Source organism: Canis aureus, chromosome 38 (assembly GCF_053574225.1).
Source record: "Canis aureus isolate CA01 chromosome 38, VMU_Caureus_v.1.0, whole genome shotgun sequence".
Taxonomy (NCBI): domain Eukaryota; kingdom Metazoa; phylum Chordata; class Mammalia; order Carnivora; family Canidae; genus Canis; species Canis aureus.
Window position 1 is genome coordinate 21294076 of NC_135648.1, and position 14827 is coordinate 21308902.

Sequence of the window (14827 nt, forward strand, 5' to 3'; positions counted from 1 at the left end):
TCAAAACATTCTACGTCCTGAGAAAACAAATGAACAAAAATCTATCCTAGTCCCCAGGATGACAGATGAGGAACAGAAGGCTGGCAGATTAGGAAGCAGGACCCACATGGAGGCAGCTCCTGTCACCTTGCCACCATGTGTCCCTTAGCCTCTTGTCTGAAGAGAGACATCTGGATAGAACTGGCCCCCTTCTTCCTCAGCAATGAGTGGGCACATTCACATGCCCACAGACTGTTCTCTTGCTTGGAAGACAAAACCTCTCTTCAAATGGAGGGGGCTGGGACTTGACCTTTCCCTCCATTGGCTTTTAAGCTCCAAACTGACTTGACCTCCTCCCCCCAGCTGAGGGGCTGGCCTGAGCCAGCTCTCAGATCTGAAGAGAGCTGACTTCACTCTGGCTCTTGGATAAGCAGACACAATGGAGAAAGCTCAGTGGCCAGGATGGGTTAGAGCCAAGAGTGAAACTCTCTGGCTGCCTGATGTCACTGGTCAGGCATCCAGAGCCCCACAAGCCTCTGGGGGCACCAAGAGTAGAGCCAAGCACCTCCTCCTAGTACATCTGAGAGTGTTTGGCATCAACTCATGTGCTGAGCACCCCAGAACACCAGGCAGTGTGGGGTCTTGGCCAATTTCAGGGCTTCCGGTCAAAATGCTACCCGAACCATGGCCCTCGTCCAAGGACTTCCAGGCAGCTCCCTCTTGTTGCCTCCACGGTCTACAGACAGCCCACACTCGTGGGGACAGACTGGCTGCAAGGACCAAGAAAAACTCGCCTTCTCATCTTTTTATTTTTGACCCCTAGGAAGGCTAGGCCAGAATGCAGAACCTTTGCAAGATCTAGGGCCGACCCCAGCCCCTGCCTGGCTCAGCCACTGATCAGCTGTATCACACAAAGGGAGGACCCAGGCAGAAGAGTGAACTATTGATGTTAAAGTAACCCAGACCTAGCAGGGAGGTCTCAGAGAGGGAAAAATGACCTCCACGCCTGTGCCTTTAAGAAGCAGCGGGGCTGTGCTTCAAGCTTTGGCAGAGGTCCTCTACCGGGGTGCAAGGTAATACATTCCAGCTGTGCTCCACAGTATGAAACTAAGGCACTGACAGGGCTACGAGGGGGCCTAAGCACCCAGCATTTGGATTCTCCCTTTATGGAGACAAGCTGTTTGGCTCAGAGGGCAACTCAGTCAACACCAGAAAATGTATCACTCTGCTCAGCTGGTCCTCAAGTTCCACTGATTCTTGGGAAGGAATGTCAGTGGCAGCTGGAGAAGGGGACTGGAAGACAAGTTGGACCAGAAGCCAGGGCAGGTGAGGAATGGGGCTTCCTGGGGCTCGGTGACATTCCCCCCAACTGCACACGCTGCCATTTCACTTCCCCATCTGTTCAGACACTGACATTTCCTTAGTCACAGAAATGGAAACAAACTATACATGGTTTGGTTTTCCCTGAGGAGAGGAAAGAAATCATCTCCACGTTCTTGTCTTTAGGATAGATATGTCCCACTCTCTGTTATGGCTTATTGATGACAGCAAATCCTCTAGTTAGACTGTAATAGTTGTCATTCTAGAATAGGGTTTTTTTCTAAAAAACATCTAGATACTAATCCTAATGAAAACACCATTCCCTTGTTGAGAGGACATAGTTATTTTTCAGCCACCTAGCATCCCTTCCTCCTTCTCCGGTGACTTTGGCCTGACTGTCCTTGGCGGAACCTCCTACCCCACAATCCAAGTGGTGTATTTTGGATGAGGCTCTCCACAACCCTGGGATGGGTTAGGCTTATGACTTAGGCTTAAACCAACCAGCCAACTGCAGACACCCAGCCACAATAACTAGCTCAGTGCTAAACATAGCAGCCAGTCAGAACGAAGAAGACACAATGAGAATTTTGTGGGGGCTTCTAGAAGGGAAGCAGATACTCCTTCCATTGGATTTGGACCTATAAGAAATCAGGCTGGAAATATAGTCACCTTGCCCTTATGGGATAAGAGCCTACTTGAGAATAGAGCCAAGATACAAGATGTGAAGCAGAGAGAGAGAAAAAAAAAAAAAGCAAAAAACCAAAAACCCGAGTCTTGATAAATCCCCACTCCTAAATCCAACCACACCTGAAGATCCATCTATTTCTATTATGTAAGCCTATACATTCTCCTCCCAATTTCATCTGAAGGTTAAAGGCTAGCTCCTACTGGCAGGAATCAGGGTCACTCTGATTCGCATGCACAGCCACTCCAAGTGGAACCAAATATTCAGAGCAATGAAACCCAAAGAGCTTCTTGTTACTCTCACTTTGTTCAGATCCTTCTTGTTTTAGTCTTAGAGGTTCAACATTCAAAACAGGGCCCCCATGTTCTTGTTCCCTAGCCTGGGCAGACAGCATCAGGCCTCTGGGATGACATCTTAGCTCCTGTCTTATCTGTAGGTGCCCATTCTTTTTTGTTCAATACGCCAGCAAAGCTATACCCCTTATTGTAATCTTCTAAACTCAAGAGAATAAGATCCTTCAGATCTCTGCCAAGTGACATAAGATCACATCACTTCTGCCCACTTGGCTCTCCCTCCCCATCAAAAGCCTTGAGTATCTGGTTGCATCTCAGCTCTTCTTCCAGACTCACCATTTGGAGGCCTCCTCCAAATCCTTCCCCCTTCCCATACTGAACTGTTAGTTTTTATACACCTATTGTTTTCCACCTCCTCTGATCCTGCTGGACTCTCTGGGGGCCCCACTCTATGCATATCTGGAACCCTCTCTCAACTCCCCAGACTGGAAGCTCCCAGAGGGCCCTAATCCCCACCTTCTACAGTTAAGCCCAGCAGCCGCTCAGTAGCTCTTTGCCAAATGAGTGGAATACTCCTCACTCAGCTGAAAGTAAGCCAACCCCAGGCCTTCCTCTCCCCAGAATAACATGGCCTTAGTGTAGTGAATCCAGACACAAGTGAGCTCAAGCCCTGGAGGGGGTGTGCTGATGGGAAGGAGGCCTCACCATGTCCCCCATGTGGGGCTGGAATTCAAACTTCATAGGTGGGCAGAAGACATTGTTGTACATCTCCATGAGGCGCTGCTTGTCACTGGTAGCATCCAAATTCTCGACAGCATTCTCGATGGCATCTAGACCCTCGTGCTTTGACTGCTCCAGATTCAATTCAGCAGAGAGGAAGGTACGTAGCGCCCGGTTCAGGCTAGCATGGTAGCCCAAGTCACAACACTGCTGTGGGATGGAGAAGGCATGTGAGCAAACCATGGACAATCTCACAGCTGGGCAGAAAGGGAGTGTGGCCCCCAGGGCAGCTCGGACCATGTCAGCAGGACTGGCTGTGCAGCCGGAACAAGGCTGACATTCTGACTTCCAAGATCCAGGTGAAATTTCTGGTTTCCATTCCCAGTTCAACGGTAGACACACCTCAGAGGGCTATGGGCTGGTTGAAAGGAAGAGGACTCAACAGAACAGGACATTATTTCATCATGTGCTGCCCAGGGGTATTCCGTAAACATGAGAAGAGCTAAGGGTTCAAGGGAACCCTCTTCCACTTCAGGGGTTTCTCTGTGGATACCATTTTAACAAAATACAACCATGAAAATACAGCCTGCCACTCCCTGAAGGTCACTGTGGTCAAGTCACTACCTATGAACCAAACCAGGCCATTTCACCATTCCAGGCTCACAGTGCACAAGTGTCGCAAGAGCAGCTGGTTTACACAAACACTGAACTTCAGTGGGAGAAGAGAATGGGGATCAGACTCTGTCGTCCATTGTCACCCCCACCAGTTCCTGACATTCGAGGACAGCCTTCGCTCCAGACTTGGATTTCTGCACTAAAGCTCCTCCCCGACAGAAACAGCATTTATAAGACCAAACATTTCTAAGTGTCAGTCTTACTGGGAAAACTCAGATCATGTCAAGGATCCTGACTTTCTAAAGCAAACTGGGGAGGGGGGGGGTGTATGAGAGAGGCAAGAGTATAAAAAAAAGCACTGAACAGGAAATCAAGCAACCTTGGAAAAGCCACTCCCCAACCCTGAACCTATATCCTCAGCTGTCAAATGAACAGATCTGGCCAGGTCAGTGGTCTACAAGCTGTGGATCAGAGCTGTACAGTTCAATGCCACTGCTCAGGCTGCTCTTGAGAAGGGGGTAAAAGGAAGCAACCAGTAGGACTTGGGAGCCCTTCTCTCTGGTTCAACCAAATCAGCTCTGCTCTTTTGTCTACTTAATACATTGGGATTCTATGTAAGGTCTGGTTTGAAGAAAGAATTCTGCTAGAGAAAAAGCCTGAAAATACATGGACTAATTATAATCCCCAAGGCCGTCTTCAGCAATGGCACTCTAAAATCTTATAATATTCCCCATCTCTCCCAAAGGATCCTGAGACTCAAATTCCTTTGTCATCCATTATCCCTTCTATTGCTTAAGCAGCTTTGAGATCCAGAACCTGAGAAGAAACATCAGAGAAGAATCCATGCATAGAGTAAGACCATCTGCCTGACTACTGTTTCAGTCTATAGGCAGGCATCAAATTAACTTCCCCAGCCCTTCCCCTCATTATGTTCACGTTGGGAGCAGCCATGATTGGGGAAGAAAAAGCATGTGACGTGTGCTTTTCCTCCCAGCATCCCACAAGAAGCTCAGTGACACAGCGCCTGTTGGGCTGGGCTCTGGGTCAATGCCAACAAGCTCTGGCAGGTGCCTGGCTGCAGCTCAAGAACAGCAGTTACAGCTGAACTAGGGGCAGAGGATGGAAAGACATTAAATTCAGTTGGGATGGAAGAGCAAATGGAAGCAAGACAAAAGCAGCTGATTGGGAGACTCATGTGCAGGGGCCATTTCTCCTCCGAAAGACACTGCTGGTCTAGCCAGGCTGCCCTTGAACCTGCAAACCTTCCTGACTAGTTCTATGCAGATGCTGATGATGAAACTGGATGCCTGTGAATCTGTGAACAGAAGTAACATGGCCTATAGGGCTGAGCAAGTAGGGAGCTTTTGAGTGCAGAAGAGAATTAGGGGGGGGGCGGGGTGCCTCTCATCATCTTTACCTATTTTTGGTGACTCCACTTTCCTCTTCATTCTCTCTACCTCTACCCTGATTCATACCCTTTTCTACACCAGTGCTGTCTGCTTCACTGTCTTCAGAAATGGCTTTTGTTATGCCATTTGCCAGCTAAAGAACTTACAAAAGCTTTCAGTTTTTTCCTCTCTTTCTTTTTTTAAGATTTTTTTTAAAAGTTATTCATTTGAGAGAGAGGGAAATTGAGCAAGACCATGAGCAGGGGGGAGGAGCAGAGGGAGAGAGAGAAGCAGACTCCCTGCTGGGCAGAGAGCAGACATGGGGCAAGATCCCAGGACCCCGAGATCATGACCTGAGACAAAGGCAGATACTTTACCTTCACCAATTGAGCCACCCAGGTGCCCCAGCTTAGTTTTTTCTAAAGTGAAGTCCACCTTCCTCATTTTGGAAATTTAAAAACACCTCGACTTTACTAAGTGTGTGTACTGTATACCTGATGTGCACTAAGTGCTTTATGGACATTCTGCATCTGAATCCTCATAATAACTCTAGTGAGGTTGGTATTATCTTACTTTCTCAGACTAGAAAGTTGAGGCTCCGTGAAGTTAAGCAAAGTCAACAGCCAGAACAAATTATAATCTGCCTTGCAGTCTGACCATCCACATCATCTCCCCTCTATTCCATTCCTCAGCCTCTTCTGCTCTAACCAATGACATGATCCTGCTTAGGATAGACAATGGGAAAACAGCAGGCCTCAGGCCTCAAATCAGCTGCACGACCACAAGCAAGGAATTTAACTCCCCTTGGCCTCCAAGGGGAACAACAGCAGTCTCACAGATCATAGTGAGGCTGAAAAAAGGCAATGTATTTACATATGTTTGGCATCATGCAGATACTTCGACATCAACCACCAAGATCCCCAAATCCACTGACCTCTGCCCTTACCCCAGCATTCTCCCTTCTTGACATATTTTCCACTCTTCTCACTTGGTGGAAATGGACCCAATCTTCAAAATCCAAACCTAATTCCCAGCCTCTGGGAAGCCAGCCAGCCCTGCAACCCTGGCATCTATTAACCTTGGCCTCTACTCAGGGCCAAAGCACACCAGCCCTCATGTGACAGCAAACACACTGCCTCACTCTGAGATTTGCCATTTCCTATCACCCCAAGCAGAAGACAAGCCTCAAAGAGGGCCTGGCCAGTGTCATTCCTCCTTTGTATCCCTCACCAAGAAGCCTTGCTCATAGTAGGCATTTAATACACATCAATTGATTTTAGCCTCTTAGGAAATAACCCATTTAGGCTGAATACCAATCTAAGTCATGTGGGTAGACATGGCCACTGGAAGCCCCTTATATCGCTCAGTCTGTATGGCCTATGGAAAGCAGGGAGCTTTCTCCAGCTGCCGGCTGCCTCACTGATACAATTGTTCTGTAGCTTCTCTGTGCCAGTGAGTGGGGGTCTGCCTCACAATGTGCCGTCTGGCTCCTCTCTGCCTCCAGCCAACCAGGGAGACTTGGAATTGGTTTTACAGAGCCGTGGCTATCCACAAATCTCTGTGAGTGCGACAGCCAGAAACTGAGGCCTTAGCAAAGAAGCAATTTCTGGCAAGGTTAGGTAAACGAGATTTGAATATTTCATCTCTGTTCCCAAGAGAATCCCAGTGAGTAGAGGCAGCACATTATTTTCCTCACAATGGGGACAAAGTATGCTTTTGGTGGCTTCTGATGAGTTCTGTGGCCACGCTGAGCTCCCCTGGCCATTTCTGGGTTATATAAATGTTTGATGAAAACTCTCTCAGGGGAAATCAAATTTTTATAAGAATTTAATGATAGCCCATCCAGATGTGTGATGACTTGAGTTGACAGCTCATTAACCCTTTACTGGTTCACGTCCTCATGAAGAGACTCTAGAGAAGGCCTAGAAAAAAAAAGGGTATTTCATAATATCCACTTCTAGTTCACACAGAAGAGAAAAATAAATGCCCTTTATAAAATTTCCTGTGAAGAAGGCTGAGTTCCCTCATGTCCAACTTGGGTGCACAAGGTGTCACAGACTCTCTCTACCCATGTATGTAGCCTTCACAAACCTCCAGCTATGCATGAGCACAATGCCCTGTTCTTCATTCATCCATCTGCTCCTGGGTTGGGAAAGCCACAGGAGTACGGGGGAGGAAAGCCACATTCCAATGAGCCTACAGTTCTTAGACTCCATCAAGTCAGCTCAGAATGTCTTTTTGGCCTGAAGTCAAGGTTTCTCTGGTGTGTGTTAGATGCTTCGTGTGGGTTTCTACAGTCTAAGTTTAAATCTTATTATCTTATAAAATGAAGTCAAAGGGTAGTCCTTGTGTCCGTGCACTGGTGTCGATAAAAATAACTTCCTTTGACTTATCCTCAATGCCCTTAGCACACATTGCGCTTCCGCACCAGGAGGAAGGAGACAGCATGGTGCATGTAACATGGATGGCGACAGACTGGCACAAGACTCATCCTACGTCATAAAGCAAGTTCTGGATACTGTCAAGATCAGAAAGCCAAGGTACCCAGGCTCCCCACTCCCGCCCTACCGATTGGTTTGCTGCCAAAGTGTTCTTTGGGCCATTTTTATTGCCTGGGTCATTTAGAAAACTACTGATACACAGACGAGCAGTGGCGATGCTCAAAAACATCATGCTGGATAAAAAGGGGGCCAGGTATGAAAAGTATATACTATAAAATCCCATCTTTACGAAGTTCTACAATAGGCAAAACTAATTTATGTTGAAAGAAATCAGAACAGTGGTTGCCTTGGGGTAAGGGACTGAGTGGGAAGAAAATAGAGGAACTTTTTGAGGTAACGGAAATGTTCTCTATTTTGATGGACATGTAGGTTACCAGGGTGCTGGAATTTATCAAAACTCTTGAAACTATTAACACTTAAGTTCAAGCAGTGTATATAAATTATATCTGCAGGTTGTATTAAAAGGCATAAAAAGGGGGAAAAAATCTTGCCTTACGAAATCACGTTCTTCCTCCTCCTTCTATTCCTTTCTTCCTTCAATGAATTATACTATGTGCTCAGCTATGTATTAAGCACTGTGCATGTTTTTTAAAAAAAGAATATCTTAATATATAAAGTTTTTTTAAAGATTTTATTTATTTATTCATGAGAGACACAGAGAGAAAGAGGCAGAGGCATAGGCAGGAGGAGAAGCAGGCTCCATGCAGGGAGTCTGATGTGGGACTCGATCCTGGGACTCCAGGGTCACGCCCTGAGCTAAAGGCAGACACTCAACTACTGAGCCACCCAGGCATCCCAATATATAAAGTTTAAAAAATATATATATTTAAGTTATCTCTACACCCAACATGGGACTTGAATTCATAACCCTGAGATCAAGAGTCGTATGTCTTCTGACTGAGCCAGCCAGGTGCCCCAGTTTATGTATTAAGGTAAAGAGAGGACTTGGTTCCTGCCCTCATGGAGTTTACAGAGACTAAGAGACATTCCTCTGTTCTTAGTGCAGGGACTCAAACTTTTTTTGACTTCTAACTCACAGTAAGAAATACATCTTGTCATACACACACACACACACACACACACACACACACACACACCCCTAACATAACAAATTCACAAAATAAAATTTAATCTTACTAGTATGATGTACTCACATATTTTATTTTCTTTCCTATTCTATTCTAATCCCTTCATTAAAAAAAATAAGTCAAACCCATAAAAGTGATTTCATGACTCCCCCCTGATGGATCATGACCTATAGTTTGAAGAACACTGTCCTGGGGCCCCTTGGGCTTACCTTTAACGCTGCAATTAGCCAATTACATAGAAAATATCATACAATGTCTATGAATACCTCTAGGGCAAAAATTATTTTATACCTTTTGTACCCTTGATGCTAAGCACATAGCCTCATTCCAAATAAATATTTACTTAGCCGAATAATGTTACCAGCTTAAAAAAACAAAAAAAAGAGTAATGAATCTGTCCTCACCTTAGAAAAAATAAAAACAAAACAAACAACAAACAAAACAAAAGCAACTTACTGAGTGGCCTGGAATGGTGCCAACCCAGACTTGCTCACAGTAGCCTACACCCACACCCCGAGTGTTAAGGAGGCTGGCAGGCTGCTTTTTCATGAGACTTCATACCACATCCCATGAAGACAGGCTCTTAACATACCTTTCTTATTCTTCTTCTTTAAAGTGAGAATAAGTAGCAAAATAGCTTGTTTCTTAGACATTTTAAAATACCTACTCACATCTGATGGAGGGTCTATGGATTGCCAAGGTCTCTCTCTCACCCCACTCCCAGATCGGCATTTTGGTGAAAGGGGTGAGGAAGTTACCCTGGGGGCAAGAAAGGAAAGGACAAACCAGAGGAAGAAGTGTAATGGACTGCATGGCCTAATTTTCTTTTTCAACAAATGTGAGATAAGTAGCAGAAATGGAACATAGAAAGAACTGATTCTCTTCCTTGTGCTGAGAACAGGTGTCTCTCCCAGTAGCAAAGAACCATTCCCCTCACGAGGAGAAAGGATCCTGTGTAGGGCTCTGACCTCCACTGAAGGACAGTGTTCAGATTGGCATCAACAAGCAAGGAGAACAAAGTGGTGCCTGAACAGGCATCAGGGCTCCACTTACCCAGTAAGGCAATGATACCCGGGGCATGAAGAGGCTGACATCTATTGAATCAAAAATCCCTGGCTCAAGGAACTATTTTAGAAATGTTCCCCAAGCATGTGGAGTCAGATTTCAGTACCAATGATTTAGTCCAATTTTTCTGTTTGCCAGAAAGAAGTGGGGGAGAGGGGAGCAAAGTGAGCAAAACAGTTCAGTGATAAGCCCCATATGACCTGAATCTTAGACCACACACCAAATACTCATGTGTGAAGTGTGGTAGGTTCATTCACTGAGAAACTAAGTTGGGCAAGGGGGCAAGGTCTGGCCAGGAAAGTCCAGTGGCTGCCCGCTAACAGCTAGAGGCAAATAGCAGGCCTCAGAGAGGATACCAGCTCAGGTCCGCCCGAAGCCCCAGAGGGTGGCTGCTGACACAAAGTCAGCTGACTCCAGGCCCCCCACTTTGAAGACTGGAGGGAAGAGCGTACTCTTGCAGCTATAGTCCAGGCTGGCTCAGGCAATGGACCGGCTGGGAGTCTGCAGGTGAGAGAGATTGCAAGGCTGACCCCCAAGGTCAAAGACAAAAAGCATATTCCTTGTGTCTAAGCCATGCAAAACACAGGTGTCTACTCATCTGCTTTTCTCATCATCTTTGGGCCATATGTCAGAAGGCATGGGCCCTACGTCAAGGGCATCCAGCTTCCTACTGACCAGGGCCCTCATTTGCAGTGTAACTGAGGGCAGGTAACCTTGAGCCTAGATTCCTAATCTTCAAATTGGAGATAGTAACACTGATCCACAGGGTGATGTGATAGTCAAATGAAATAATACCAAGAGATATTAACTATCTAAATATGAGGTATGGCATTTTAGCTCTTTAGCTCTTGCCACTCACTCCTACATGCAAGTGGCTGATCTAAGGAAATATTTCCTGGGAGAGACGTGCACTACAGTTATGAGCATGGGTTTAATAATCAGCCCCAGGGATAAATCTTGGCTCTGTCACTTATTAGCTGATTCTGGATGAGTCATCTAGACTCTGAATTTTAGGGACGCCTGGGTGGCTCAGTGGTTGAGCATCTGCCTTCGGCTAAGGTCGTGATCCTGTGGTCCTGGGATCGAGTCCTGCATCAGGTCCATGCAAGAGCCTGCTTCTCCCTCTGCCTATGTCTCTGCCTCTCTCTCTCTGTGTGTCTCTCATGAATAAATAAATAAAATCTTAAAAAAAAATAAATCAAATAAACTGAATTTTAAACTCTAAAAATGGACGAGTGCCTTCCTCTCAGGATCCTAGTAAGAACTGAATAAGATAAAGTATAAAGGGCTTCACCTGGTATCTGAAACATGGCAAGCCCCTAATGGACCACAGCTACTATCTTCATAATTCTTCTAAAAATGCTTGAAGATGCCTGAGCAACAGACTAGGGAACATCCGGACAATTCTCCAAAACCAGGAAGAAGATGCCCTTGAGCCCCCAGCTTTAAGCACTTACATCAATAAGGTCAGACAGGTCGTGGATGTAGTACTTGAAGACAGACGCATTGGTTGCCTCCAGAGCCAGTAAGTACTCATTCCGGGCTTTAATGGCCTTCAACTTATTCTCTGTGTACTTGGCTTGGCGCTGAAAAGGGAACAAAAGTTCAATTCTACTTTTTTTAAAGGGGAGACTGTTCTCTAAAAGATGAAAGTACAGTACATTCGAGAACCACAATTGTACTGCTACTCCCTATGCGCGTCTGCCTTAAATTGGGTTCTAATTCTGTTTAATGAGATTCAAGGGCATAATGTAGATCAATTCAGGAAAGGTTAATGAGGCTCCCTACTTTAGATGCACGTCCCACTTTGATTGTAACTACTAACACCATTCTCCATCCTTGTACTGGACCCGGAAGAAGGCATCACTACATCTGCCCCAGGATACAGGGCACCTGAAGCCAAACCCTAGGTCTGCAGTCCCTCTGCCAGGTATGAGAAAGGTTTCTAATGTTTCTTGTGGATCTGCTACAGGTGAAAAACTTGGAGCCTCCATGCCCATGTTCCTCCAGTACCTAGAATTTCTTCCAGGGCAGATGGCAAAGACTCACGTTTGACCATTAGGCACTAAAGAAACCAGAGTTTCTTTGTCCTTCTCTTCATAGCCCCTACTGGAAAACTTCTATTAGCCCTGACTCCCAGAGTGCTCCTCCCCAGCCCCCACAGATGCTGAAACATACACACCTTCTCCTTCATCTTCTCAATCTTCTTCACCGAGCTTCTTCGGACGTGCTTCTCTTCAATGCGGACATTGGATGAGGAGTCAGGGGAGCGTGGGGTCTGCCGGTCTTCCTGCTTTACCGATTTTCCGATTTGCTTCTCCTCCTGCTTCTCTGCCTCCTTTAGCTTGCTCTGAGCACTGATGCTGTCGGCATTGTACATGTGATATGTCTTCATGACCTGCAAGACATCCCCCACCCCCGCCCCCAGAGGTCAAGCCAATGGGGTCAATTCTCTGCTTTACAGACTAACAGATTCAGGGACCTGTCCCACATGAAGCAATATCCTCATGCCCTTAAGGGAAAAATTCTTAAGTGTTTGGTTCAGCAAATATTGTATATTAAAGACCACCCAAAGCACAGGAAAGCAGCATTTGAACTGAGCCAATAAGTCTTATTAAAATGGCTTCATGTCTTCCATCATGTATTATTTATTTCTATTTATTAACACCTATAATCATTCCTCTTTCATATCGGCTAAGTAATTTCTATCACTTTGCCATCACACAACACCAAAGACACAAGAAACCCCCTCACCACTTGGATCTCAAGAACAAAGCCCTTCCCAAGCAGGGTAGGAACCCTGGGGAGGCCAGCACAGCCTGCAGAATAGCCAATCTTTTCAGACCTTTCAGATATAAAATGGGGAAGAAGAAAGGCTCCAAAAGCTCTTTGTGCTGGCCTAGCATTCTAGGGATCCCGTCTGTCTGCTTCAGGTACATTGAACTCACTACAACGACAGCAGCAGCTTTCATTTCTTGAGCACGTAGTATATGCTTGGCTTTGTGCCAAGTGCTATACACACAAATACAGCAACCCTGTGATCTAGAAAACAACCCTATGAAGACTGTTAATCCAGCCAACAATTCAGGTAAGAGCCTAAGAAGGAATAAAACCCACATCAGGTGAAACCAGAGTTGCCACAGGAAGGAAGAAATGTTAAAGGAGAGAAATGCAATTTTCAAGTTTCCCACCAAAGCCACTGTTGGGGAGTCCAATCTCTTTTCTTAACAAAGAAGCCTAGAACTTGTGTATATTTCCTCCCAAGCATACTTCCAGCCACACGGTGCCTGCTCTTCCCTGCTGGAGCTCTGTTTCCACACAGGGAGTCTCTAGCTTCTATCTGGGAATTAAAAATGCTGATTACAACTAAGCAAGCTGAAGTGTAAGAGTGCCGATATTTTGATGCTGTGCAATCTCTTTAAGAGGGAGAAAGAGAGTGTGGGATGCATGTATGTGGGGTTGGGTTGCAGACTGAATAACAGAGGGGAGGAGGGGCATAATATTGATAATAATTTCTATCGCTTACTTAGTATGTGCTGTGTGTCAGAGGCTTTATGTGTGTCGCCTCATTGAACCCTCACATCAACTCTATGAGACATGTCATTATCTCTACTTTTAAAGATGGGGAAGCCGAGGCTCAAAGGGATTAAACTATCTCACCCAAGGTCACGCAACTAGTAAATGGCAGAATCAGGATTCAAACTCAGGTTTGTCAGACCATAAAGTCCACATTCTGAGCTACTAGGCACCAGTGTCTTCCTCTAAATAGACCAGAGCCGGGTTAGTTGGTAGGAAAGGTTAGGTTTAACCAAGACTAGTTTGAAAAGAGGAACTGGTTTTATCAATGGCTTTGTGTTAGAGTGGTGGTCCCAACTGGGGGCTAATCTAGAGACCTTTGTTTTTTTTAAGATATTTATTATTTATTTATTTATTTATTCATTCATTCATTCACTCATTCATTCATGAGAGACACACATAGAGATTGAGAGAGGCAGAGACACAGGTAGAGGGAGAAGCAGGCTCCACACAGGGAGCCCGGCGCAGGACTGGATCCCGGGACTCCAGGATCATGCCCTGGGCTGAAGGCAGGCTCTATTCACTGAGCCACCCAGGGATCCCTTAGAGATCCCTTAAATCCCTTAGGATTTTAATGGTTACAACTTGGGAGCTTGCTCTGGCATCCTGTGGGTAGAGGCCAGGGAGACTGCTAAACAGCCAGTGCACAAGACCCCATAATAAAGCTGTCTACCCAAAATGTCCATGGTACCAAGGTTGAGAAACCCTGGGTTAGAGGGACCTTATGGATGTACTAATGCCTTAGAATCAGCGAGAGGTAGTGGAAAGAATAAAGAATACTGGGACATTGACAAAGTCAAAGTACATTAGAGTTTAGATGTCTCATTTTGGATACAGAATGTTTTAAATCAGCTTCACGTTATTTTCAACCTGACATTATTTCCTGTAAGTATAAGATCAACTCTGTATATTCTCTACAGAGGAGAAGTGATATTTAATACCTGGTACCATTAAAAACCCTTCTAAGTAATTCAAACAGTCCTCCAGATTCCAGGTTGACTAAGAAGTGAAGAAGAGTCATCTGTTATCCAGACTGAAGAAGGGTATTCAGGAGACTACTTTTTTTCTTTTTATCTGAATGTGGATTCAAAAGCTTGAATGAACAGTTATAAAAATGAATGAGTTTTTAAAAAGTGATTTTCCATTTCATGAGGATGCATGATGGATAAAGAAGAAACACTAAGAATGAATATGAGATAAAAAAGGACTCAAAGGAATAATACCCGGAAGACAACAATGAAGTAATAAAAATTAGTGATTTGTGATTTGTATTGCTCCTTTCCACTAAAGAACTTTCTTTAAAAGAGTTACACTACCTCATCTAAATAAAACTATGAATTCCTAAGGGTAAGCACCTCTTCTGTGTTCTCTTCTCCACAGTTGGGAAATGTGTCATGTACATAGTTGGTAGTTTTAAAATCAATGTGGTTGCCCAAATGACTTGATGACACCAGGTCTCTCCTCTGTGGAAATATGGAAGAAGTATAGCTAGTATCCTTCAACTCAAGGAAAAACTGAGGTATCCAGAGGCCAAAGCTTGAATAAGTGATGCCAAAACAATTGGGAGAAATAGAGAAGTCAAAATAGGACCTGGAGA

General features: G+C 45.2%; 1 protein-coding gene across 11 annotated transcripts in view; it reads right to left on the minus strand.

Moving 5' to 3' along the window:
- The window catches only part of SRGAP2 (SLIT-ROBO Rho GTPase activating protein 2), a 233339-nt gene that overhangs the window by 58428 nt on the left and 160084 nt on the right, over nucleotides 1–14827 (minus strand). For 9 of the 11 annotated variants that reach the window (XM_077887123.1, XM_077887121.1, XM_077887125.1 and 6 more), the window contains exons 6-8: nucleotides 11837–12052; nucleotides 11112–11240; nucleotides 2983–3207 (exon numbers count right to left, since the gene is read on the minus strand). In XM_077887123.1, coding sequence (XP_077743249.1) covers nucleotides 2983–3207; nucleotides 11112–11240; nucleotides 11837–12052 — 570 coding nt within the window. The remainder of the gene's footprint in view (nucleotides 1–2982; nucleotides 3208–11111; nucleotides 11241–11836; nucleotides 12053–14827) is intronic. The other 2 variants (XM_077887124.1, XM_077887122.1) reach the window with 1 other exon arrangement.